General features: G+C 39.7%; 1 protein-coding gene across 1 annotated transcript; it reads right to left on the bottom strand.

Annotated features, from left to right (window-relative positions):
• Positions 1-1,369: 1,369 nt before the first annotated feature.
• adam19b (ADAM metallopeptidase domain 19b) lies at positions 1,370-25,474 on the bottom strand. Its single transcript, XM_059346767.1, has 23 exons — positions 25,283-25,474; positions 23,758-23,870; positions 23,555-23,625; positions 13,920-13,998; positions 13,653-13,729; positions 11,431-11,632; positions 11,270-11,335; positions 10,842-10,913; positions 10,575-10,741; positions 10,263-10,347; positions 9,057-9,196; positions 8,751-8,928; positions 8,578-8,667; positions 8,176-8,371; positions 6,113-6,221; positions 5,659-5,863; positions 5,037-5,114; positions 4,201-4,309; positions 3,971-4,100; positions 3,185-3,287; positions 2,734-3,093; positions 2,543-2,640; positions 1,370-2,459 (listed from the first exon to the last, which is right to left on the bottom strand). Exons 1-23 carry the CDS (start codon positions 25,401-25,403, stop codon positions 2,453-2,455), a joined length of 2,856 nt encoding a protein of 951 aa, XP_059202750.1. The 5' UTR covers positions 25,404-25,474; the 3' UTR covers positions 1,370-2,452.
• Between the last annotated feature and the right edge of the window lie 618 nt (positions 25,475-26,092).

The raw sequence follows: 26,092 nt of genomic DNA, 5'->3' as shown, positions 1-26,092 counted from the left end.
CAAGTTCCCACCTATGAGGGAGTCAAGGAAGTGATGTTAATGTACCATTTTAATGATTTTTTATTTAGGCTTTTCCATGCTTTTTTTTTGATGGAGACAGAGAGTGGAAGAGGAAGACATGTGGCAAAGGGACCTCAGGCCAGATTTGAACCCGGGGCCGCAGCCACAAGGACTCAGGATGCCCACTTTTCTAATTTGGCATAAAGATTTTAGACAGAAGTGTTGCTTGTAGTGGTTAACACACATATTATCATCCAATGCTTTAGTACTTAAGCATCTTTTAACTAATTGTTTTGGTTTTAAGCCTCAATGAAAAACATGTATTCTGAATGGGAAACCATACCAGACTGCTTTAAATGAGGCAATAGGCCTACTGTTTTTATCATCTATTTTTACTACAGGTGCATGTCAATAAATTAGAATATCATAGAAAAGTTTATTTGTCAGTAATTCAATTCAAAAAGTGGAAATAACACATTATATAGATCCATTACACACAGAATGAAACATTTCACGTCTTTCATGTCTCTTTATTTAATGTCTTATAATTATGATTATGGCTTACATTCAATGAAGACCTAAAATTCAGTGTCTCAAAACTTTTGAATATTACAAAAGACCAATTTTAAAAAGTATGTTTAATATGGAAATGTTGGCCTCTAAAAGGAATGTCCATCTATATGACTCAATACTTGGTTGGGGCTATTTGACTTGAACTACTGGAAATGGACGTTTCCATCATATTCTAATGTATTGAGATGCACCTGTAATTCATGAAGCAACTATTTGGCTTCCTATTCAATGTGTGAGTATTAAACCCAGGTATGAACAAGATCAAATGCATTAAGAGAAAACACACAACCAGTTAAAATGTATAACATATTTTTATTTTGCCATGTTAATTTGAATTCCAGTTGAAGACACAGTGTTGCACAGTGCCAGGGTTTGCATAGGTCTGATAAGAAGGTAAAACATGGCAGCTGACAGACTGCATTTCCATATTACAGATAAAACCTGGTCATCCCCCGGAGCAGTCAAATGGACCACAATTTTTAAATAGTACCTTAAAGTAATGACAGTTATCACTGTTACACAGCCTGGAATACACAACACAGTCTTCTCAGATAGAAGAGTAACTTTATAGCATTTTTGGTCATGAGGACAAACATGCAAAATTACTACATTTTATAGTGCAATTTTGATGTTTAACTGATGCATTTGAATAAAACTATGGCTCATAGTTTTTCCTGATGTGAAATTATTTGAAATGTTGCCCTGGACATGGCGAATTTATCACTGATTGTAATTGAAAGGACTAAAAGTTACTATGGGCTCAAATGGTCACCTTAAAGAGATACTTCTCCCAAAATATCCATCAAATACTTTAATGCCTTCAGGGGGTGAGTATTGGACACTGGAAAGGTTTCTCAAAGTGCAATGCCACAACAATTTAAAATCTGTAAAGCAAAACTAATAAAAAAAACTGAAAAAACACTTCCTGCTACATATCAGACATGTATCTCTCTATAAGCATACACTGTACTTATAGCATGCACGTTGGGCTTTCACTGGTCACCGCTGGTCCAGTTCAAACCCCATTCTCTTAGTTCACACATCAGAAGCCAAAGCACTTCAATATTGGCATCTTTTCTTAATATAAGATATCCCTTTACAGCTCTTGGTGTTCTTTAAGAGACACCTTGTTTAGTACATAGGCTACATTGTAAACATTCATTTTTCTTTGTGAATAAATACTCCTGGAACAGTGTTTCAACACTGCTGCACACGTGGAACAATTTCACATTTGCATTTACTTTTGGGACAGTAATTTAAAAAACAAAAAGCTCTTAATGTCACAGCTTTTGGTGTTTCAAGTTGTGAAAGCAGACACAAAAAAGGCTGATTAACAAAACAAATAAAGCCTAGTTCACCCCTAAAAATACAGATTTTCAGTACCTGTAGTGCTGCTTATCAATCTAGATTGTTGCTAAAAGCACCAAAAAATACATTGAAAAAACAGTTTTGAAAGTTTTAACAGTTTCATGTAGGAACTATACCAGGAACAAAATGTCTCTTACATAAAACTGCTTCACCATATAGTTCCAATACATTGGAGACATCTTTAAGGCCAATATCTCCAGCACTCGACTACTCACACCAAAACAATCTAGGCTGATAAAAAGCACTACAGCTTAGAGAAAAAACATGTATTTTTGATGATGGGGTGAACTATGCCTTTAAGATTCTAGACTTAAACTGACTCATTGTGATATGTACTATTACTTCGCTGTGATTAATTTACCCTAAATACACTGTAATCAACTGACCCAGAGTGTCAAACATTCATCATTCATATCCCACAGTTTCTTTGTCAGCTGCTAATATTCAAAAAGGCAGCTTGAGGCAGTCCATCGTTGGATGTAAGTGGTGGTCCCCGACGTCTCCCTGAGACTTAGTTTCTAAAAGAAGCATAAAAAACCGGAGAGAAGTTAACAAAAGCTTTGTATAGATTTACATTAGAAAATGCCACTAGATTAATTACCTGTTTGGCTTTTTCTGTCCAGCAGGTGGAGCCAAAGCAGCTTTTCCTCTTTGCAGGGCGTTTGTGGTAACCTGCACACCTTTTATTTGTTTCTGTTCCTACATTAAAATGACAAATCAGAACCTTTACATTCAGCTCACAGTTCAGTTCAAAATGACTTTATTTACTTTAAAAATACAGAAAATTCTCACCACTAATGGCTTGTTAACAGGACAAGGTGGTGGAGGTCTGTTTGGGGGGTCTGGTCGGGGTTTTGGTACCGATGAGTGCTGTGAGTGGGTTTTGGTGTCCAGCGAAGGTAAAGGTGGAGGTCCTGAAGGTGGTGGAGGAGCCTGGTTTCGTCTCTGCCCAGTGAGCGGGGCAGATTTAGCAGGAGGTGGAGTGTAACCCTGAGGAGAGGACTGTCTCTGAGGAGCAGCTACAGGCTGAGTTGTTTGCTGTCTCTGCTCTGCAGCGTACGCTGGCACAGGAGGAGGCTTCCCTGCTGGACGCACTATCGCATGTTTGGACCGGGTTGAAGAAGACGGGCTCGGACGAGGAGAGGATTTACCCTGTGGAAGTGCAACCATAACCAAGTTTAGCGGTTTATTAACAAACAATAGAGAACAGCATTGCTGTCTGGGTCATAATGAGCTTCTTTACCAGGTGGTCTGGGTCCTGTTTTTTTAGCAAGAATGTTGGATTGGCGTGACCGTTAATATGAATGTCAGGATGCAGAGGCTTGCTCTCCACCGGCACTGAACAACTGAGGGTTAAAAACACAAATACCAAAGTACAGACCATTATTTATACATCCACACAACACACAAACTGTATGTATATAGGGTACATGTGATTTGCTCTAATGCTGATTTTCGAAAATGTTTTACCATATATATATATATATATATATATATATATAAAGAAATAAATGTAACCGAATGTGGCAATATAATCTTGATTATCTTGTTTCAAAATTGTTGGAAGCTACAATCATAGCTGCAAATTGAATCTGATTAACCGTCCAGTCCTACTATAATGTAGAATTGTTGTTTTTTTTACACTCACTGGCAAAAACTGTAGTTCACTATAATGTAGGGTTGCTTGATTATGGCAAAAATCATAATCACAATTATTTTGGTTAATACTGAGATCACAATTATTTAACAAAACTACTTTATATTGGATAACATCATGCTTTTATTAATTAAAAAACAACAACTTTAAAAGTGGAATTTCTCGACCTTTATATTTAATTAAACTGAAAAACAATACGACAATAAAAATGAATAAAATATGTTCTATATTTGAAATGTGGCATATAAACATTTTATCTCGATGATATTGTTTTCATAATTGTTGTTCAGTCAAAATCATAATTACAAATAAAATCTGAATAACCAACCAGTCCTACTATAGCTTAGTATCTTACACTCCAAACTGACATACCTTGGTACTGGAGGAGGAGAAGAGGTTTTCAGTGGGGGAAGTTTGTGTCTGTAGCAGCACCACAGTCCAACAGCAGCCAAAACCACAAAGAGGACCAGGGGGAGGACCAGCAGGAGCGGAAGGGGGTCGACTGTTTGAATATAGAATAGACAAGAGTCAGCCACTTGCATCATTTCAAAGATATATTCTAAATGGTCAATATATGAGAAACACAGGTGAAAGTGTCTCACAGCGGCTGATGACAGGTCCACTGTCCACACTCCCACCTGACCCCTTCTGGTCACACAGCGGAGGGGCCCAGCCCGCGTCACAGTGGCAGTTATGATTGTTGTTGCACAGCTGGTCAAAAAACATATTACACATTAAACTCGACAACTAAGCATGTACTAATGCATGTAACTAAGTGCATGTACTCCATCTGTACTAAAGTCTATTTTGAGTCACTTGTATCTTTTCACATCCACTTTAATGCAATATGAGATATAACTAATATACATTTATTTCATCACATTTAAGATAAAATAAGAGAAGATATGACTTTATTTATCCCGCAGTGGGGAAATTTGGTTGTCACAGCAGCTCAAGGGACAGGCACATAGATGTGAGAATAAAGAATATTAAAAAAATGCATTCTATACACATTATATACTTACAGTTTTGCTATTTTGGCATTTATTCTTCTATAATTTTGTGTTTGTTTGTTTCCTAAAAGTACTTTGCATTTTGACAAATATTGCATATTGGAGAAATTTTATCTATAGAAATCAATCTGACAACTATAGTTATTTTAAGTACATTTTGCTGGTAATACTTGTACTATACTTAAATAATACTTAAAAGACTTCTTTTACTTGTACTGGGGTATTTTTACTTTGCTCTATTGCCACTTTTAATTAAGTAAAGAGATCTGAATACTTCTTGCACCACTGCCAAGTTTGCCAGCTTTTCATAATGTTGGGCTGGCCGCCAAATCTTCCCCAACACTCCCTGGAAATCCATCTCCCCAGCATCCTCCCTTACACACACACACACACACACACACACACACACACACATAGAAACTTACCCCATGTCCATGGCACTTGGCATTGCACTCATCAGCTCTGAGGAAAGATGCATTGCGGCATTCTCCATTAAAGCAAATCTGTAGAGAGGAGGAGGGGTGTGAGGAAGAGAATCAGTGGTTCCTTTTGGTGCCACAGTTTTTCTTCATGAAAGTCACAGACCACAGATTGAATGCACAGACTTGAATGCACACTGTTACGGCTACTCTTGCTTTAAAAAAAAATGTCAAAAACATCAGAGTAGTCTATGAGGAGGAGGTATACGACTCACTAAATAATAGGCGCTCACGGAGTTTCAGTTTCAACCAAAGGTGGTGGGATTTATTTACAAAACAGAAATATACTTCGGGTTGACTTCCAACAATAAGCAAAAATAACAAAATGTAATTTAGTGGTTGATAAATTGTTTCACTCCTCACTCCCTTCTCTCATTCAACAAAAAACAGACTCAAATAAACCAGCTGTCCTCACTCCCTAATCCCAGGAGGAGGACGGCCTGGCTAGGAGGAGGGACCTGAGCAGCAAATATTAATTATAATCAATAATAATAGCATCAGCATTCCCAAAATACAAAGAATTAATAGGCTCCAACACATGCTCTCTGCCACAAAAATTTATTCTCACCGAGTCATCACCACACTTGGTGCCCGTCATGACCAGGCCTGGGTCCAGAGTGTCCTCGTCCCCCTGCCCAGGCTTGTACACATGTGTTCCCATACACTCGATCTTCCTGCTGCCCACAGTGACAGTGGTCACTATGCGGACAGCATTGTTCTCAATGGGCTTGAAGGCTGTGGATAAACACTGGATTTTCCCACATTGAGCATCCCTAGCAGAGATAATAAAACATTTAGTTTAGTTTAGTTTTATTTCACATATAAACAATATAAAACACATAGATTATAACACATAGAAGTACATGTTTGGGTGCAGCAGAAACCTGTAAAGGCTTATATGAAAACCACACCCAAAATCATCTGAATAAGAAAAATCCAACAGTTTCATCAGTTTGTTGAGATTGATTTTTGTGGGAAATGTAGATGCACTCCTGAATAAACCAAAATGTTTGAGTCTTCACCTGTCCTTACAGCTCCTGTACTTCCCAAACAGATCTTTGCCACAGTTCCCGTACATGTCCCCGGCTTCGTTCACCTTCTTGAAACACAGGTCAGGGGCCGGGCGGCCATCTGTGGTCGAAGGAGAGAAAATGCACGGTAACACATGAATACGGCTGCACATACACACACAAATACACACATATGCAATAAATCTGGCAGAGTGTGTTTTGTGACCACCTGATGGAGACCAGATGGCATCTCCTACTGTTCTGTGTGGCTCCTGTGGTACTACAAAGGCTCTCTGGGGAGGCTCTGTCACAACGTGAATATGGACACTGTCCAACAACAATCCCTCATCCTGAGACCCAGTGAGGGCTCATCTCTAACGCGGTCACTAACTGCTTCAACAGGCACTGGATGTTTGACTGCTTTAAAGATACATTAGAGATTGTTTGATGGTTAACATTCTGTGTGATATTTTTTTCCTTTACATTTAAACAGATTATCTCATTAAAAAATGTATCATCCCATCATGCTCTGCTAAAGATTTTCCTTACTTCAATTTAATTCGACATTAAGCATAAGCTTTTCTTTTATTTATTTATTCTTATAATTTTGGCTGTGTTAATGCATATGACATACAGTGTTTTCCCTTTGAATTTGGAAGTTGTACCTCCTATAATAAGTCTAAAATATACAGTGTAGCCACAAATGTCCCCATTGAAACCCATTAAAACTACAGTTTAAGGGTTAATATTCAGAAAATGAATGAACATCTGATAGTTAAGATCAGGATTGATGTTGGTTAAAAAAATGCAACTCAATGAAAAGTGGAAAATTATATTAATATAAAAATCTTTATAGCAGTTGTAGAAATGGGACATTTTTGTCCTCTGAGGCAGTGGTTCCCAAATGGCATGCCCTGAGACAAGTCCAGGTGTGCCGACGAATTTTGTGACAACCGTACACTATTAATGGCTCACAGCAACATTGTCAAAATGATTGCATTCTACTGGCAGCAGGAGATCATCATGTCCTCATACCTAAATGTTATAATTACTATTTTAAACACCTGGTTAATGTTGTCAAGGGGTGGCAGGTTGTTTCGCTTTAGGCACAAAGAGAGTTAGATGGAGGTGCTGTGGCTTGGCTGATCGACATCACTTGCACCTGCTGAAACCACCAATAATGACCCATATGAGCCTTTGGTCAAAATGACCCATATTGCAGGGCATTCGAAAAAAACAACAACACATAATTATACGTAAACATATGGTTTGCTGTTTTAAACAGCATAACTATATGCAGTTCCATTGAATTTAGGCTACAAAACCACTGATCTATGTTCACGTCAAAACATTTCCTAGTAAGGTTTTATAGAAGACAGTTTAAACAGTAAATAAATGCTGGAAGTGAAGTAGTTTACCAGGGCGATGTGACTACTAGAAGTAGTAGTGAAAGAATATGAATACAGGAGTGCCTTGAGATTTAGGCTTGCACTTTGGTGTGCCTTGGGCACAAACAGTTTGAAAGCCACTGCTCTAAGGTAACAAAAGGGAGCATTTGGTATACAGAAAATTCTGAAAATGAATGATTATTTGGTAGATATGAACAGGAATTGTTTCTGAAATTAAAAAAATCTATATAAATAAATAAAAAGCATTTTTATAGGGGGACATTTTTGTCAAATGTCAACATGATCAGATGACTGTTTTAACTCTACTGTAAAAAAAAAAAAAAAAAAAAAAAGGAATTCCACTAGCATTTAATATACAAAAAAATAATTAAACTTTTGTATTTTTTTTCTTTAAAAAACCACAGTGGCATTATGTAATCAAATTGGCCTTTAAAATGTTAAATAATATACTATTTGGCACTTTTATAGCAGCTTTAGGAAAGGGACTATTTTGTACTTTAGGGTCACAAGAGGGATTTTAAGATCTGACACTGCAAAAGGAAGAAATGAAAATGCATCAAAATCCAGTGTTAATGCATGTATAAAATAGATTTACAATACTGTGATTAATACATCTTCTCTTTTGGAACAAAACATTTATAGATTGTAAGCATCCGGTTTACCCACCTCCTCCCCAGAGAGAGCGGCACTGCTGCTCCAGGGTGAGACACATGCCAGTGTAACAGTACGCCTTCCCATCTGCACATGACGCACCATCCACTAAATAGAAATTAGCCGGACAAGACTCTGCCTTCCCATCGCAGTACTCTGGCAAGTCACATGAACCGGAGGGAGCACGGCACAGCACCCCGGGGCTCTTCAACTGGAAAGAGAGATGAAGAGGAGGAAGAGACATTTAGGAAACACACTGAGATGAGGCGGATGACAAGAAATATGAAGAAAGTCATCATTGCAGAGCTATTATTCAATTGCTACAGTGTTTATCTAATAACAACAATTATCCCAGGGGACACATCATTCCATTTTGTGGTTTTTCTTTTTTACGATCAGTGTTACTAATGTTGGTACCTTGCAGTTATGGCAGCAGACACCATGGGCACACTCAGCTCCAGCTTTCAGAGTGCAGTTGTTGGCATTACAGCAAGGACTGGTGCACTCCTTCACAAAAAGTGCACAGTCATGAGTCACAACAAAAACATAAAAGGAAAATATTACTGGCAAATTAAAGCAACACAGCACACCTCCTCCTCTCCACAGTCACATTCTTCTCCATCCTCCAGGTAACCGTTGCCGCAGCGCTGCCCTCCATACATGGATCTGGTGTTTGGCAAATTAAAGAGACACTTCCCTCCTCCAGAGTTGAGGTAGCTCTTCAGCTCCCTCTGGTTACAACCATTGAACACACGTGGAAAGGGATGCCTAGGGAGAGGTGAGGGAGAAGCACAAACACAGTATGTAAGACTTGGATCACACAGTTTTCCATTAAATTAAATCTTCTGTGTTTTTAACTGTCATTTCTTTGGTCGTAAGTCACATGTGTATCGTACCCAGTAGCAGCAGCCATGATGCAACCTCCGTCTTCGGCCTTGGCCTGGCAGCAGCCCGTGCTGTCGTGGCTCATGCCGAAGTTGTGGCCCATCTCATGTGCCATGGTGGCAGCTACACCCACAGCTGACTCTGAGTGGTCCTATTCAAAAGAAGAGTCAAAGACTACTTAAAGACCTGTAGAAAAAAAGTTACATTTTTAGGGATGTGGGGGGAAAATATGATGTTACAAATATTTATTATCGCATTTTGCAGAGACTATCATTACTTAGACATGCTGTTGTTCCACTACTAACCTACATTTAAAAAAGGCTATGTCCAACCTAATATATGGCTGAAGATGTTTGGTCAATTTGATTTTGTGGGCAATGTGTTACAGGAATAGTTAATGGTAGCGTCCATGGTGCGATACTAATAGTTAGTATGCTTTTGTCCCTCTCACCTGTTTAATGAACTGACCCCACTGTTGACGTGCTAGCGGTGAGTGTATTGTCACTTCCAGTGTTTCTGTATACTCCTGTAATTTGGACCTCAGGAAGACTAGCTTGTCCCATTTTGGTGACAGCTAATAGGGATCCTTTTAACAATAAACAATAAACAGTAGTGTCTGCTTGCTGTTCTTGCTAAATAAAGTTAACTCTGTTAAAGTTACACATTATAAGCACTTTTGACTTTCTCCTTCTTGTAGAGACTTTATCGTTAATCTCATCCGTTTGTACGTTATTCAGTTCTATTAGCTACTTTAGCTTAGCAGCTAGCGATATTCTTTCTCTCCTGCTCGGTGTGTTTAGCTGCAGATAATGGTACATGTAATATGTGTAGGCTCAGTGAATTACACTTAATGTGACGGGACAGTTGACACAGTCCTTATGAGGCCAATGATAATCTTCCTCCAGCACAAGCAGCCTCAAGCAGCCCCACACACTGAAGAAAGTAGGTAACTCTGTCACTCAGTAACATACAGACTCATGTGTAGGGCTGCCCGGCATACACTTTTTCTTACACATATATTAGGCACACAGTTTTTGGTTTGCCTGATCTTGCTCAAAGACAGTTTAACATTTGGACAGGAGGACATGGAGATCAAACTACCCACTCCTCCGTTGCTGGTTGGCCCATTGTACCACCTGAGCTACACGCACCCCATATGGATATCTACTACATGTGTGTGCAGAGGTTTATTATTTGTTTAGACTTTTGTCTCTCACCGTGTTCACTCCACCAGACTGGTAGTCGGAGCACATGGCTCTGAGAGGTGCCAGCCCGATGGTGGTGCCCTGGAAACCCTTTCCCCTGGAGACACAAAACGACACTGATGATTAGTTCCAGCTGGACAACATCCCACTGGGAGACAACTGGTGATGATTATTGTCTCACACCATGAAGTAAAAATCAATTGAGAGGAGGTCACCCCATGGGACAGAAGGCTTAGAGGACACTAGATGGGACACTAGCGTTGGAGAGGGTGAAGATTGACAAATGGGAAGATTAGTGGAAAACAGAGGCAGAGAGACACTGACGTGATGAGCTGAGCATTGTCGTTGGGTAGCGATCGGAGCTGTTTGCCTCTCCAGGCCAGGAATGCTGCCAGAGTGCTGTGAGGGTTGTCTGAAACGCCAATCATGTCCCGGCTGGTCCACACCTCCAGGCCTATTAATGCCACACGGATGCTCAAAGGCTTGTAGTACTGCAGATGTGCACAGGAAAAGACACACAATTGGACTTGTCACTACTAAGTATAGGTGTGATGAACCTTCAGATGTCTGTGGTTTTCCTGTTTCATATACCTTGTCAACCAAGTTGGCCGCTTCCAGTAATTTCAGCTTGGTCTTCTCTAGATTACTACCATGCTTCTCAAACTGCAACGACATAAACCACATTAAGACAGACCCACCCACACTTTTTTATTGTATTTCATCTTTCCGAACCTCAAAAGGGGACTTCAGATGACAAAAATAAAAGGATGTGAGTAAGAGCTTTATGTTTACAATGACTAGCTTTAAATAGTAAATCGGGCAATTTACTGACATTGTTGTCTATATTTAGGTGTATTACAATACTGTGTAAGGCAGAAATACACTATTTATACAAATTATAAAAAGCTGTTAACGTTGCCCACATGCAAAGCCACACCCTGTACTCCCACATTTAATGGTGTCATAAAAAATGTCCCTGTCTGGTTAAATAGTGACAAAATGCATGCCTGTGTCCTCACCTCAGCCTTATCTGCCACTATCAGCAGCTCTACATACTTCATATTTTGGCTCAGGTCCCGTTTTTCCTGAAAACAGAGACAGTTTAACATTAGTGCTGTCATGCTTCGTGTAAAACCTGCAAATGATTTCAGACATCACTGTTCGTCCTGTCCCAAGTCACCCTTGCGCTCCGCGGTGACATCATTCCATGGATGAAGTCGTTAAGCCCCTCCTCGTGCTCCTTGTTGCCGTGGTGATGCAGGCAGTTACCTCTGGGTAGATGGAGACTCTCGGCTCTGAATACAGCGTGTTGCTGTGCGCCCGTCAAAACAGGAAGAGGCTCTATCAGGTAGCTGACGCTTGTGTTCAGAGAAATCAGTCCCCTGGGGAAACAAAGACGCCAGGGATGGTTCCATCAAATCATAGATCGAGGACATGAATGATGTTGCTGTCTGTCTCTCTGCACACAGTAATCCTTAAACACATAGTCGCACTAAAGCTAAACCAAATGGTTGCATGTCAGATATGGATTTTCTTTTATACGGCTGTGGTGGTGTTACGGCTGGGTGGAGCAGAGTGAAGAGTCCCAGGTGATTTACTGCTGTTTATAAATGAAGATCAGCTGGGGTAGACAGAGCGATACACAATCCCCTGGCTCCTTCATGAAACCCCTCATGAGTACAGACGCCTATACACAAACACACGAGCATGCACGCCGCAGCAGGTCAAGCAGCTGTAGAAAACATCTGGAGAGGTCAGCCGCCCACATGTCAATGTCCCACTATGCTGTGTCTGCATTTCTCCAGAGAATCTACATCAGTAGGAAGACTTATCCATCCACTCATCCTCCAGATGCAGAGCACTGAACTCACAAAAACACACATGTGGCTACGATTTCTGTCCGTGCGTGCCAGTTCCGCCTCTGTTGCCGGTCTCTCCTCTCTGATTGTCTCTAGCAGGAAGGGTCAGCTGCTTTGGATCCACAGCAGGAGGAAACACAGGATCTCCATAGCGAGCTGTACTCATTGAACCAGCTCTGGAGCCAGTGACCTACTAACCTACTGGACTGCACAAGACATTACACACAACTGTTTCCTGTCACCTTATCTACTCAGCCATGGTTTGATCACAGGCTGGACAGTTGTGCAGGCTTTGGTTTCAACTTCTTTTCATCTAAAAAAATCATGTTTGCAAACAATGTGGAGATTGTCTCTGAGAGCTCTTAACTTTGACTTAAAATTAATAGTAAAGATTCTAAGCTGTGTACCCTGATCCATGCAATTATTTGTATTGATCTTAATATAGCATTTGTACTTAATGGGTGACAAAAAAAAACAAGGAATAGGATAAAATTGTGCCAACCAGATATCATGAGGAAACTTCCACATTCGATGAATTACATTAACAATTATTTTTTCATATAAAACATATTTTCTGACCTCAAGTTTTTTTTGCCTGAAGTTTCTGGCCTTATTTAACTGGATTACATTCAGGTTCATGCAATAACCTTATTTTTTTCAATGTTGTATTTAGCAGAAATCTGGTTTATGTAGTTGGGGAAGTGGATTATCAGCTCGACCGCTCTTGGAGAAGGGTCTAGTCTTGGCCAGGTATAAGTGTAATCTGGTTTCTAATGATCTTTTTAAATGCATGAACATGTGATAGAAGAAGAGAAATCCAAACCTGTGAAAATGGTGCAAACATTTGGACACATTTCCTCGTCTATTCTGGCAAACTGATCAAAATAGGAAATGCTGAACAACTGTAACTTATACATTACTGTATGTCATGTAGACAGATATTCTATAATTGACTTACAAAACAGTAAGGAAATTGCTTTGCATCCATTCATTCTGCTTTGTTGGCCCAAAAATGTTGCATGTCAGCTGGAAAACAAATAAACGGAAGCTGTAAAATTAGTATTAATGGAGCTAAAAGCTTTAATTCATTGAATAAACTCTGCCAACACATATTTAATCAAACTAAAATGGAAGGAGTCTTTGTCTGCCTGTATGGATGTCCTTTGATTTTCTCAACAAGCAATTGGTCCGTTCTGAAAAGGCACCTTTTGACCCGGTGCTCAATGAACATAATCAATCACAAACATCTACCCTACACGATCTGCAGCGCTAACTCCTTGCTTTTGAGTAATGGGAAAACTTTTCTCTTGGCTCCAATTCTTGGAGCTCTTTACTCTTTAGCTGAGGAAACTGAGGATACAAAAAAAGTCCTCCGCCCTGCTCTTAACTGTTGGAGCTGTCTTCATGAAAAGCTTTTCACTTTTAGAGGGATTTAGTCTTGTGGGAGACTTCTTAGACTCCTAAGAAATGTATTTCACCATTGGGACCAACTCCAAATATTGGAAAACTTTATGAATACAGCCTGTGGTGAAGTTTAACTTACCTGAGTCCTGAACATGTGCTAACAGCAACACTTGAGCCTTCCATACCCAAAACCTCCCCGTGGTAGAAACAGTGTCCCTGGAAAACAAATCAATCAAAGCTCAACGAGGTTCATTCAACAAGAAGACCTTGTTATGTCACCATTACATGTAGTATTTTACCCTCCTTCCATAGGATTTGATCAGCTGCATTGATATCTGTTTCTCTTCTATGATCTTTACAACTCCCTACTGCAGTTTAAGAGCATCAAACTGTCTCATAGACTTACAGTGCTGGCAGGGGAGGAGGACTTGCGGGCTCCGTCGGGAGTGTACCATATTTCCTGATATCCAGGGGCCAGCAGCTGCCTGGGGAAAGACGGCACAAATTCAGAGACAATTTGCAAGAGAATACACAGAGTGTCAGACCTTCAATCTCCTGAAACAGCAACAATATAGTGGAACAATGGTGAAAAACATACAGAGTAAAAAGCTGCAGGAATCAGAGGAGATAGAAGGAGACAGATTCTCTTCAGCAGCCCAAAGCTCATAAAACATTCACTCTGGAGGAGACACTCTACAAAACCAGACTGCTTTAAAAGATTTAGTCCTTGAAGAGAAAATACAAAGAATACTGTGAAAAAGGGTTTGGACTGTAATAAAATCCATATGTACCTTTCCCAAATGACCCTTTTTACAGAATTTAGCTGAAGTGGGAGATGCTGAGAGTTTAAGTGTGTTGGTACGTCCAGGCTGCATTTGTTTTGACAGGGCTATTATTTAGATATGTCCTCCTATTCTTTTCTCTATTACTGGAATTTCTCCATTAGTATACAACACAGACTGTGCAGGAGAGGCTGATAAATCAGTGGAACATACACAGGCGGAGAGAAACATTTGTTTTATTGTGGTAAAACACTGCATTCCTGCAACTCTCCATCTGTGTGTGTGTGATTGAGTGAGTGTCTTCAGACTCGGGCTGCTTCTGTCAAACTTCTGTCAACCTAGCGGCTCAATATTTACATCTCGTACAGATGCTTGTTTTCCTGTCTTTCTCCTTCCAGCTCTGTCTCAATCCATTCTTCCTGTTTTCATTCATAAACTCTTCCTGCCCCACAGCTGGTTTTCTTTTGCTCCGTCTCTCTAAATCTCCCCCCGCAGTCAAACTCAGATCCATCAAACAGGCGGTAACAGCAGTGAAATCAAGCTGTAGAGAAACCTACATTTTTCTACTGGTGCTGGTTGAAAAACTGGACTTGACTTAAGTCTTAAATAAACACGAGACAGACTTTAGATGTCCCACTAAGATTTTATTATTCATAATGTATCTTCATGGTAGCCAGCTTGTGGTTTCGCCTCCGGGTAATAGCTATGAATTAATTAAGTGGTATAACCTCCGCCAAGGAAGTTTTGTTTTCACTTTGGTTTGTTTGTCTGTTAGCAGGATTACAGAAAAACTACTGCTCTGATTTTCATGAAACTTTGTGGAAGAGTGTAGCATGGGTCAAAAAAGAACGCTACTACATTTTGGAGCGGATTCGAATCACAGGCAAATTTAGAATAATTTTTTTTACTTTATTTACACTGCATTTGTGCTGCATTCTTGTTTCACCTGATCTGTTTTCTTTCCTCGTTGTTGTCATGCAAACACTGCAAACAACTATTAATGTGTTGTTTTAATGCTTTGAGCAATAAAATACAACACATCTTAAAAAGTGAAGACAAGGTGGAAGTGCCTTAAGCCTTCATTCTTTCTGATGGCCAGCATGGGGCCGACTCCACAGGTTGCAAAATTAAGTAAAATTATAAAGTCTATGAAGAAATCACCCTATTTCTCACTTGATTGATTGAAGTGAACATTTTCCTAATGGGTTTATGGTCTCAATCACTAGTTTTAAGTCTTCTACAATACAGCATGATGTTATTGTAGTAAGTTATGTTCCCAGAGTAAAAAAAGACGATGAACAAGGGTATTTTTTAGGGCCTGGCTACCAAATTATTGACAGTTTAGCTATAAAACACGATAAAATGTTGTCTGTAAACCTTAAATTATGGACACACATTGCTAACCAAGCTAGCAAGTTAGCACTAGATGGCCAAAATGCAGGAGTAAAGGCTTCAAAACCATAGCCCACAAACCAATGGGTGACAACACAGTCTACTTCTTTAATACTTTTATTTAGTATCAAGTCTTTATGCTAAGCTAAGATCATCAGCTGCTTATTGTAGCTTCATATTAAGTGCACAGACATGAGATGAAACCCTCTCATCTTACTCTCCTCAAGGAAGTGAGTAAGCACATTAACCCAAATGTCAAACTATTCCTTTAAAGGATGATGGAGACAAATGAAGGGACGATGGGGATTTTTCTGCTCTCTCCCATCAGATGCCCTGAAGGAGATGAGCCTCTTGAAACAATGACGGCCTGTTGATGAAATCAGCCAGCAAGCAAGTGAAAGACAGAAAACGTCTGCCTCATCCTTCCACAGATTAGTCTGTATGCGCACACACACACACACACACACACACACACACACACACACATACAAGCAGTCTAAGAGAAGACTAAAAATGATCACTCAGTGGTAATGTATGTGGCTGATGTCACCATAATATGGGGTTATCCCATCAGATTGTAATTTGACCTTCTAACTGTGTTTATATCTGGCCTTCCTCTAGTTTTCCTGCTTTGCTAACTTCCCAATATTCCCATCATGCTCTCCTCTCATGTGTGTAACCCCTTCTGTCGCTCTAACAGGCTGATTTCATGGCAGAGTTGCTGACGATTGACTGAGTTTTACTCTGCAGCTTTTCCACAATTGTTATACAGGAAGGATCACTTCTTCCACGAGGAGACACATAATGAGTCTTTCTCTTGTCCATTCTCCCTTATTCTCCCATGCCAGTCAGCAGCTGTGTCTGCTCGTAGACTGATGACTACAGAACCTGCCACCATGTGACATGCAGACACAACATTACATTAATAAAGCCATTGTCATGACTGAGAGTATAATACCAGCTTATTTTTAGTGTTTTAGTTTTGTCTTAGTTTTGCTTAGTGCTGATGGAAAGTCGTATCTCTTACAATGAGAGTTTAATGCAGTTAATGCCTTGAAAAGAACTCGACTCAACTTTATAATGCCATATTAACTGTACTTTTACCAACCGTTGGTTTATTCAAACCACACAGAGCTAGATCAATGCATCTGTCATCCGGCATAAGGAAACAACCACAAGAAACACCCAAAATAATCTGCAGGTGCAATCAAGCAGTTTAGTTTCAATTTGACTCATCTTGTTTCAAGAAGTAAAGAAAAAAAATAGACTATAGTTCAGGTAACTGGTGCAATAAAAATATGCAGTTAAGCATAATGTAATTTGCTCATCGCTTCAAATTGTTTTTATATACAGTATCAGTCAAAAGTTTGGGGTCACCCAGAAAATGTATGTGTAAATGTTTTATTCATTAAATGAGTTACAAAATTAATTAAAAATATAGTAAAGATGTTGACAAGGGTAGAAATAATAATTTTAACCTGTACGAATCTCCAACTTTACCTCTAGATACTCAACTAGCCTAAAAAGCCATTTACATACTTCACAAGAACAGAACAGAAATTTGTTCTTGTTCTCAGGGTGGCAAGAACAAGAAAAAAGTTCTTTCTGGCCAGAACATTTCATACTTCACTGCAGAATTCATGGGAAGTCGTCATAGGGCCCTCCCACTGCAGCACACGTCTCCTTCAAATTCAAATTTTCTGACCAATCAAACAATAGTTGTTGGACACCACACAACAACAAAGTTCTGCACAGATGATGTGTCAAGAACAGAGAAATGTGTTCTCTCTCCCAAGGCCGCAAGAACAAAGTTACATCATTCTGTTCTTGAAGCCCTGTGAGAGAGAACACATTTCTCTGTTTCTGTGGAGAATGTATTAGCCTTAAGGAAGGTTAATTTTATTGCTTCTCAAATCAGCACAAAACAGTTTCTAGCTGTGCTAACACAATGCTCAGGTGTTTTAATGATCAATCAGCCTTTCATCACTATAAACTTGAATTAACACAATGTGCCACTGGAACACATGAGTGATGGTTGCTGACAATATATAACAGATATTTCATTAGAAAATCAGCTGTTTCCAGTTTAAATAGTAATTTACCGCATTAACAATGTCTGGACTGTATGTCTGTTTTTTGTTTTTTTTAAATTGTGCTTTTGTGTATGTTAAACAATAGTACAACAAAAAGAGTTGACAGTATGTAAGCTTCTGAGGGTAGAATACAATATTGAATCAGATGAGGGGAGCAGTTGACTTTAGTTATGACTATCCATGTGTGACTGCAGTAAAATCTTGTCAAACATTATGATGCTCTGCATGTCTGTATGTGTCAAAGTGGTTAAAATCAATGTGGCTTGGCTTTGTGGTTTCCAACAAATTGTTGTTTTTACACTTTTCATGGTGTTGCTGTGTTGAGCAAAAACCATGTCAACGTACAAAACTGTTACTTCAGGAATAAAACCTAATTCGAAAACCTCAAACGAAGTGAGATGTCATGTCTTCACTGTTTACCTTCAGCCCTGCTGTGTTGGGTGCCAACATTTTGAAGATTTAATGGAGTTCCGAAATGTAGTCAGAAGCACTTTTATAGCAATTTGTAAACCCCACAGACAGACATAAAGGATGACTAGGTTTTCTTTTCTTTTCTTTTTTTTTTATATGTTTAAATTATTGTATTCTGTTGCACTAAAACGAGCTCTTTTTTAATTTGCTGTATTCCTATGCAATGACAAATAAAAACTATTCCAATATATTCTATTCTAATAGCACTCATTTAGAAGTGTTGTTTAGGGGTTATTGTTAACTTTGGACAGAGCTAGCCCTATGTTTGAAAATGAAATCATATTCTCATCTAACTCCCAACAAGAAAGCTAGTATTTACCACAAAACAAAAACTCTTGGAATATCCCAAATCCTTCGGTCTAATTGCATTCTGGTCAATGCTGTGACAGGTTTCAAATCAAGACTGTGTGATTCTCTGTGTGATGGCGAGAGAGCGCCACGGAGTTTGGATGTGGTCCAGTGTTCAGACAGATGCTGTGATTGAGGAGTGCAACGCTGGCTGAATCAGGACTGTCTGGCAGTGAGGCTGAGACAAAGGCCTGGTTCAGCCTCAGGGGGGAGAGAACGGTTGGGGGAGTAATGCTAATGTACTTGGGAGATAGTGAAGGAGTGAGAGAGGAGAAGGGGACGCGGGGTAATGCATTGGGGTCAGTGGGTCGCATTCTCTCATAGTATCGGATGACATCACCGCACGCGGGCGGAGGGAGGGAGAGAGAAAAGCTGACGCAAAGTCAAAGTACCACTCGGCAACTGATGATGAAGAGGCTTTTATTGCACAGGGAGGCCACTGTGCTGTGCTGTGAAGCTGTGTGTGTGTGTGTGTGTGTGAGTGTTTCCTCAACACACAGGCCTAGATTAAGACATCAAAGCAGACAGGACTGAGACTAAACATAGAAACAAGGACAAGCGATGCATCCCTGCTCTCGGCTCTCTAGACCTGTGATCCATCAGGTCTCCACTTTCAGCCTTGTTTGTGTTCTTTCGGGCTGCTGTGTGTGTGTGTGTGTGTGTGTGTGTGTGTGTGTGTGTGTGTACAAGTGTGTGTATGTGTCGTCTGTCTGCGTGTGGCCACAGTCTCCTAAAGCCTGACCGCTGGGAGCGCGTGGGAGATGTATATTTGCACTGGAGCCCTGGGGAATATCAGACGAGGTGAGGGAGGCAAGACATGAGAACGAATGAGTTGCTAGTTTTTTTTTTAAGGGTGGACAATGGAAGACATATGAGGTGAGGAGGAGAGGAGAGCAGAAGAGAGGAGAGGAGAGGAGAGGAGAGGAGAGGAGAGGAGAGGAGAGGAGAGGAGAGGAGAGGAGAGGAGAGGAGAGGAGAGGAGAGGAGAGGACAATGATGTGTGCATCTCCCAAGGGAGTGCTTAATTCAGGTCCATGCACTTAAGGGTGTGCAGGAAGGGCATTAAACAGAAGAACAGGGAAAGTCATGCAGAGGAGGAAGCAAGAATATCCACACGATTCATATCTGAACGGAACGCACATAACTCACACCCAAACTGACCCCAACTGTCGCTACTTTCCTCTTTCCATGACTTTTCCCACCTCAACCCTTCTCCTTGGGTCCATCACTCACTTTCTTACACTGTTTCCTCCCCCTCTAACTGTGTTTTTACATCCCCTTTCCTGCACTCTGAGTCAGCACACTAGCCGCCGCTTGGCTCTTAACCAAATCAAGCTTCCACAGGGCGCACCACTGCCTTTCATTAAGATAAAAGCTCAGGCAGACATACACTGAGATGCACGTAGAAACCAAAAAAAAAGCATGCACATTGACAGGCACGGCAGGGGAGGACATAAATGGATTGAGTGTGTACTCCAGCCACTGGGAGTACCGATGCCCACTAACTTTCACAGCTATGTCTTTCTCCAGGGTTTGATTAAGCCATACGTTAAGTGAAGAGAAGATGAGGTGGAATGGAATTAAAAGGGGGAGAGCGGAAAAAAGGAGATTTAAAATGCCACAGGAGGCCGAAAGATGAGATCAAGAGCATTTCACAGCTAGTTTGGGCTCCCTCTTATCTGCAGACCATCAGAGTTAGAGTTGCGGGGGCAATGAGGACAAGAGGGAGCAGCCTGGACGCAGAGATGGACACTGGCAGCATTTTCACTGGCTTCTCTCCAAATTCAGACATCAATCTACACTGACACAAACTGCTGTCTTCTTCTCCACATTAGGCCAACAGAGGACAAATCAAAGGACAGTAACCCAGTGAGGGATTTGTTGTTTGGGCTTTTAGAGAGGGGAAACACTGACTGGTGGTGGAATGAAGTGGTAAACCACAGACTAAATAATGGGTCTGCAAAGAGAGCTGGCAGCATTTTCAAGAAAGCTTAGAAAGCTTAAACCTTAAAGCTTAAAACTGTTTTTTGTAAGGGTCTGTGTAAAAAAGATTAGGGTTGAACCTTTAAAGTGTTACTAAAATGGATCATTCCCTCAACTACTAAAACAGAAACACAACGTTTTTTTATTGGCAAAAATATTTTAAACTTGTGGGGCATACCCTGTGGTGGAAAAAGTATTCAGATCTCTTACTTAAGTAAAAATACTAATACCACACTGTGAAATGTCTTCACTACAAGTAGCAGCATCAAAATGTATTTAAAGTACCAAAAGTAAAAGTACTCGTTATGCAGAATGGACCAATTTACTATGTTATATTCTACATATTCCAAATATATTATTGGATTATTATTGATGCATTTAAATTTTTGCGATTTTTGCTTTTTATTTTAGGTAATTAATATACTGTTATGAGGTTTAATTTTAAGAAAACGTCTAATCACTTTAAAGTGATTATGTTTTCCCTGTTAAATCTCGACCTGAAAAGTAAAGCTAACAGCTAAAAAAGAGTAAATGTACAATATTTGCCTCTTAATATAGTGGAGTAGAAGTATAAAGTTACATAAAATGGAAATACTCAAGTAAAGTACCTCAAAATTGTACTTAAGTACAGTACTTGAGTAAATGTTCTTAGTTACATTCCACTAGTGGGCATACCAAATCTAACATGGTGTACCATTAAAAACTTATGTATGTTAGTGAAACAGTATTTTTATAATACCCCTCAAGTTGCAATTCATGGAGTACATATATCCTGTTAACCAAACATTACAGTCACTACATTTCTCCACCACAAGCTACTAAACTTAACAGTTATTCCCACTCTCAGTGACTGAATGAACTGGAACAGACAACAGCTTTGTGCAGCTCAAGGGAAGGGGGCATAGAATATAAATCTGATGAGAAAATGTTCAAAGACCTGCTCTCCCATTTAAATTCAGACTAACCTCCTTTTACAAAAAGATAGGGAGAAAAAAAAGTCCCTCCCCACTTTTCAACCCCCTCTTTCCCTCCTAATTTCATACAGTCCCTTAGTGAACTGGTGGCTGAAGCTTAAGTGAATGAAACAAAGAGTAAGAAAGAGTATTTACATGATTTTTTTCCCAAGTCAATAAAGCTCTCAGACTGAGAGACAGTACATTAAAAAGGATCAATGCCTCGGAAATGGGATGCGTTTCTTGAAATGAAAAATGTCTCTTTTTAGTTTTCTTCTAAAAAAAAGTTCTAAACTTGTTTGTATCACTAAAAATTATGATTTGCTATTTAATCTCTACAATAGATTTTCTCAAATCAAATGAATACCTGTTCGATACACTACAGTACTATATTTTATATCACATTTGAACTTTTTAAAATCTATTTCCTGTGTTGTATTTTATTTATATACTTCTACACTACTTCATGTCCATGTTTTAGATTTTTATTTTACTTGCATTATTTTCTTTTTATACACATTGCATGAGCATGAGAACAAAGCAATTCATTGCCAACTGCTTGTGAGAAATAAAGAAGTTGAAAGCCTGAACATCACCTCACTCCTACTCTACTGTAACAGAAGCAGAAGGGTTTGGCACCAGTGAAGAAATGTTAACAGCTTTCCTGCTCAGGAAACAGTTGCGAGGTTGCACAAAAAATGTTTCAAAATATATTTTTCTTGCTTATTAGTAAAAGGAATTAGATTTTTTTCAACTGAGTTGTATTTCCTCTCTCTTAGAAGAATCTATATGTATAGATAGATAGAATAGAGAAATCAGTTGACACCATCTCTATCGCGTGTTGAGGAACCTCAAACATATTATCAAGTCAATCTCTTACAGCGTTCTGTGTTTCCTCCTTTCTGCCCTTTTCTTAAGCACACATTTGCTGGCAGAACTGTGTGATTGATTAAAATTCCTTGCCCAGGAGGAAATCTAACAGTGTGACCACCTGCTGGGGAGGGAGAGCAGGGGGGCCCAAACCCCTCAGGGGACGGTCAGTCAGACAGAGCGGAGTCATGCTTTGTTAATGTGAGTGCCTGTGAGTGAATGAGTGACAGAGAAAGCATGCAGTTGACGGTAAAAATGGACTTCATTTCTAATGTTCATAAAAGCTTCCCTTTCCACTTGTGTGCTGGCTCAGTCCCAAAAGTGATAAACCACGGCTCTGTAGTCGCCGCTGCTCCAGTCCTCCCTGCTGTCCCACCCAGCGATCTCACTGTCCATTAAACCAGCGAGATACTTCCTATCACCATCCCATTGTTACTGGACAGGAACCACTCCATCAGATTACAGGATGTTAGGTGCAGACGCACAGTCTTACTTCCTGTTTGCCTAAGGCACACAGATCGGGTGTCAACCCTCTGTCGTCCAGAACCATCACCCTTCTTTCCTCCCTTCATCCCTCTCTCTGCACCCACAGGGCCACTGACCTTATAAATGCGTCTGTGTGACAGCTAACATCTGCTCAAATAAATGGGCCGTCTCAGAATACACAGCTTAATGTTGAATATTCACACAGAGTCTACAGCTGCAACGATTGGTCGACTAATCATTTAATCCGTTTCCAGTAGAGTAATTGCATCTTAATTAATCATTAAAGTAATTTTTCATGCAAAAATTGCAGAAAATGCAGTTTTCCAACCTCTCAGATGTTAAGATTCCCTGCTTTTGTGACTTGTTGGGTTTTGGACTGACAAAATAAGACATTTAAAGACATCTCATTGGACTTGAGAAACTAGCATGAACATTTTTCATAGACCAAAATGGTTAGAGAAAATAAATCTGCAAAATATTTGATAATAGTTGCAGCCCTGATTCAGTAGCTTGGGAACAGTTTGATAAAGGCAACAATTTGTTTATTTGAGGTTTTGTCTCATGTTCCTGTTTCTGGGAGCTCTGAGCTGCACCAAAAGTTGACATTACTTCTTTTGTCCTTTGTAGGAAACAAAGGAGGGGTAGGGCACTTAGGTGACTCACTCGTTCTTCTCCAGGTGTAGTCTGAGCTCCCGGCCCTCTGCTGAGATCAGGACCTGAGCCTCTGCAGGATGCTGGAAGGAAAACACCCAACAGAGATTGTAGCAAGTGGTCAAACAAAAGCCAACTGGCATATCTCAAGATTATTATAATTTTTAATTAATTTTGTCGGTGAAATGACCAGAGAGCGCGACAGACAGACTCACCTCTTGGTTGGCAGACCTCCTGTGTCTGTGAGGATGCAGCCATGTGGGATAAGTAATCTCATAACTCTGTACATGATCAAGGATGCTCCTCAGTGAACTCTGCTTATCATCTGCTGATGGAAAACAGAAAAAGGTGAACATAACATGATGATATATCATCTTTTGATGGAACAAAATCATGTAAAGTCATATATAAAGATGGCTTCAGACACAACGGTGTGTCTAAATTGATTATAATGAGCTCATGCTAACTCAAATTCCTCAGAAAATCTAATGTGAAATATTTTTAGGGAATATTGTTTGAAGATTGCACTTTTGTTTTACCATTACACTTTACAGTAACACTCAGTTTAGTGCAAACTGGACTTCAACCTTTCAGTCACAACTTTTTCCAGCCTTTACCCAGAATGCAACTGTGCATACAGTTCAGGACAGGGTTCTCTCTGCATAATTGTGGTGGAGAATATTCATTCATTAAAAAAAATAAAATAAAATAAAAAAATAATTCAACTTCATTGTTCAATTGCTGCTTGCCTACACCCAATAATTCTGCATATTGGAATTATTTTGGGAAATCAAACTATAGTCTTAATGTTTACACTGTATCTATGTGCAATACATGTAAACATAGTCATAGTATAGCTGGAAGTATTTATTTTTCTCTATAATTTCACTTAAAACTGGAAGGTCATTTTGCAGTAAAGTCCTCCATTAAATGCAGTGCTTTTAATTTGTTATGGCCTACTCAAAATCAGGATTCGCCATGCAGTTATATCATATACTATTTAGTGTATTTATTGAATTACCAGAAATATGCTATGTCATGATATATATTGTTATCCAGTTATTAAATTACCTTTATCGGGAGAGAAGATTGTGGCCATACAGTCATGGAAAAATTATTAGACCACTTTTGTTTGCTTCTTTTCTTGTTCACTATAATGGCTGGCACAACTTAAGGTACATTTGTTTGGAAAAATATAATGATAAATATATAATGACAAATAAAAAATAGCTCATAAGACTTTAATTTACGAGCTGATATCTAGCCATTTCCCTTGGTTTTCCTGATAATGATTTTGGTTATTATCAAGAAAACCATGGAAAATGTCTAGATATCAGCTCTTAAATTAAACTCTTATGAGCTAGTTTTGCTGTTATCATTATAATTGTCCAATCAAATGTACCTTTAGTTGTACCAGGCATTATAGTGAACAAGAAAATGAAGAAAACAAAGGTGGTCTATTCTAAATTATTCCATGACTGTATCTCCCAGCCCTAGACCTTGTAGGTGGTTTGCAGCATGTGCACTTAAATGACCATTTAAAAAAAATGTGTGCATTGGATGATTCACTTTTAACAAACAAAAAGACCAGTATGACATAATGCATGCTCAACCTGCACGTTGAGGGGGTTGCATTTTAGACAGAAAACAAATCCCGATGCAATATAATACAGATCTAGCTCTTCCAAGACATGTAAAAATTCAATGTGAGTCTTCGCTCCAGGAGACAGTGAGACTCACCATTGTCAACAGCGCCTTCAGATACAGCAGCAGCCTGACCACAGAGCAGGAAAACTAGGAGACACAGACACAGGGAGGACTGCACAGCATCGGGAGGAGAAGCACGCGCTCCTGGACGCATCCTAACACCAAAAATCTGCTAAACTGAGACATAAATGTGAGGTAATAATACACGAGTCTGTGGTGCTTCACATCAGATGGAGAAGAGACGCCGCCGGTGTGACATCGCGATACGCCGCCGCTGCTCGTCTGAGTGAGATGCTGGCAGAGCGCGGGGCGCACATCTCCCTCACTCTCAAGCCCTCCCCTTCACCGCTACACAGGAGGCACAGCGACACGGAGCTGCTGGCGACTGAGGTGAGGCAACATGACACAGGATATCATGACAAGATGTTCGAGAGAGGAACAGGACGCTGAAATCACGGTTACACCAGAAATCAAAAGGCGCTGTGCCTTTTCTGCAGCATTAGCTTAAACTGAGGCATTAAAAGGGAAAAAACGCAAACATGTATTCTATATGCTATAGTTGTTTTTTGTTTTGTTTTTTTAATTCTAAATCTGAAAAATAAACAATTCTTCAACGTGGCAGTTTCACAGAGTTGCAGGGGTTGTTTAAGGCCATTTTTCAGCATTACTTCTTAAAGGGGTACTGCACCAATTTTATTGTAGTTCCATAAAACGGGTAGATTCACCATGAATACTTTTTTTAATGATCAAAATTGAAGCAGTAGAGACCAATATATCCTAACTTTTGCTCATTGATTGGTTTCCAGCTCCAAGAGTGCTTGATCCTACATTTCCCATCATGCA

The sequence above is a fragment of the Centropristis striata genome, chromosome 12 (assembly GCF_030273125.1).
Source record: "Centropristis striata isolate RG_2023a ecotype Rhode Island chromosome 12, C.striata_1.0, whole genome shotgun sequence".
Lineage (NCBI taxonomy): Eukaryota > Metazoa > Chordata > Actinopteri > Perciformes > Serranidae > Centropristis > Centropristis striata.
Note: the sequence above shows the minus strand (reverse complement) of the source record. Positions and strands in the feature narration are given on the sequence as shown.